The 962-nt window shown below is 65.1% G+C and overlaps 1 protein-coding gene across 1 annotated transcript in view; it reads right to left on the reverse strand.

Moving 5' to 3' along the window:
- Window positions 1–956, reverse strand: part of ITM2C (integral membrane protein 2C) — a 13,984-nt gene extending 13,028 nt beyond the window's left edge. Inside the window, 1 exon segment of the mRNA XM_010836981.1 lies at window positions 764–956. Coding sequence (XP_010835283.1) covers window positions 764–895 — 132 coding nt within the window. The 5' untranslated portion in view covers window positions 896–956.
- Window positions 957–962: the final 6 nt, after the last annotated feature.

A 962-nucleotide genomic window follows, 5' to 3' on the forward strand; every position in this document is an offset into this window, starting at 1 on the left:
GCCGGGAGAGGAAGGAAGAGGAGGGCAGGGAGGCCCAGGCGGCCTGGGGTAGGGTGGGATCACGGCACCCAAACTCTCAACCCCGAATCTCGAATCCCGGACGTGCGGCCAGGCGAGTTCTGGTTTATTTTCATTTCATGTCTCATCACTTTCTGATCCACTAATTCAGGTGCGGACTAACAGTACATCCCTCGCCCCTCGCCACCGCCCCCGCCCCCAGCAGTCTCCCGTTTGGGACGAAATCCACAGTCCCTCCCCCTTCGTTGGCACCAGACCCCCCCATCTCCTTTATTCCCCACCAATCACAACCCACCACCCTACTTTGGGGAAAACAATGTCCAACTCTTCTCCCATCCCCCACCTGGGGACTCGACCCGCGGCCCCTCCTCCCTGATTGGAACCAGACGACTATACCCACTACCAACATTCCTCGAACTTTTTCGGACCAGCCCCCTCCCCTCTTTGGGGACCAGCGCCTAGGGCCCCCCTCCACTTTTGGAAGAGACCTGGAGCTCTTCCCCGCCTGGGACAGCGACCGGGCCCCCTCCGATTCTTCAGACTTAACGCTTTCTGCTGCCGCTGAATATCGGGACCCAAGCCCCCTCCCCACTTCCGGATGGGAAGACCCATCCCGGACTCCCAGCCCCCGCCCCTCCGCTCCAGACGCCGGGGTCCCGATTCGCCTCGGGCAGTCGCCGGAGGCAGCCAGGCGACCTTCGGTCCCCCGCACCCCCGGCCGCCGGACATCCCCGGCCCTTCTCACCCGAGCCGGCGTCAGCAGGATCTCAGCGGCCGGGGTGGGCGCTGGGGCCGAGGCCGAGGCCGAGGCCGAAGCCTTGTCGGCCTTGTCGCCCTTGATGCCTGCCACCGCCGGCTGGAAGCTTATCTTCACCATGGCTGCGCCGGCCCGAGCGTCCGCCCTGCAGCCTCCGCCCGAGCAAAAGCCACTCGGTGTAGCCTCT

Source organism: Bison bison, unplaced genomic scaffold (genome assembly GCF_000754665.1).
Source record: "Bison bison bison isolate TAMUID 2011002044 unplaced genomic scaffold, Bison_UMD1.0 scf7180017864068, whole genome shotgun sequence".
Lineage (NCBI taxonomy): Eukaryota > Metazoa > Chordata > Mammalia > Artiodactyla > Bovidae > Bison > Bison bison.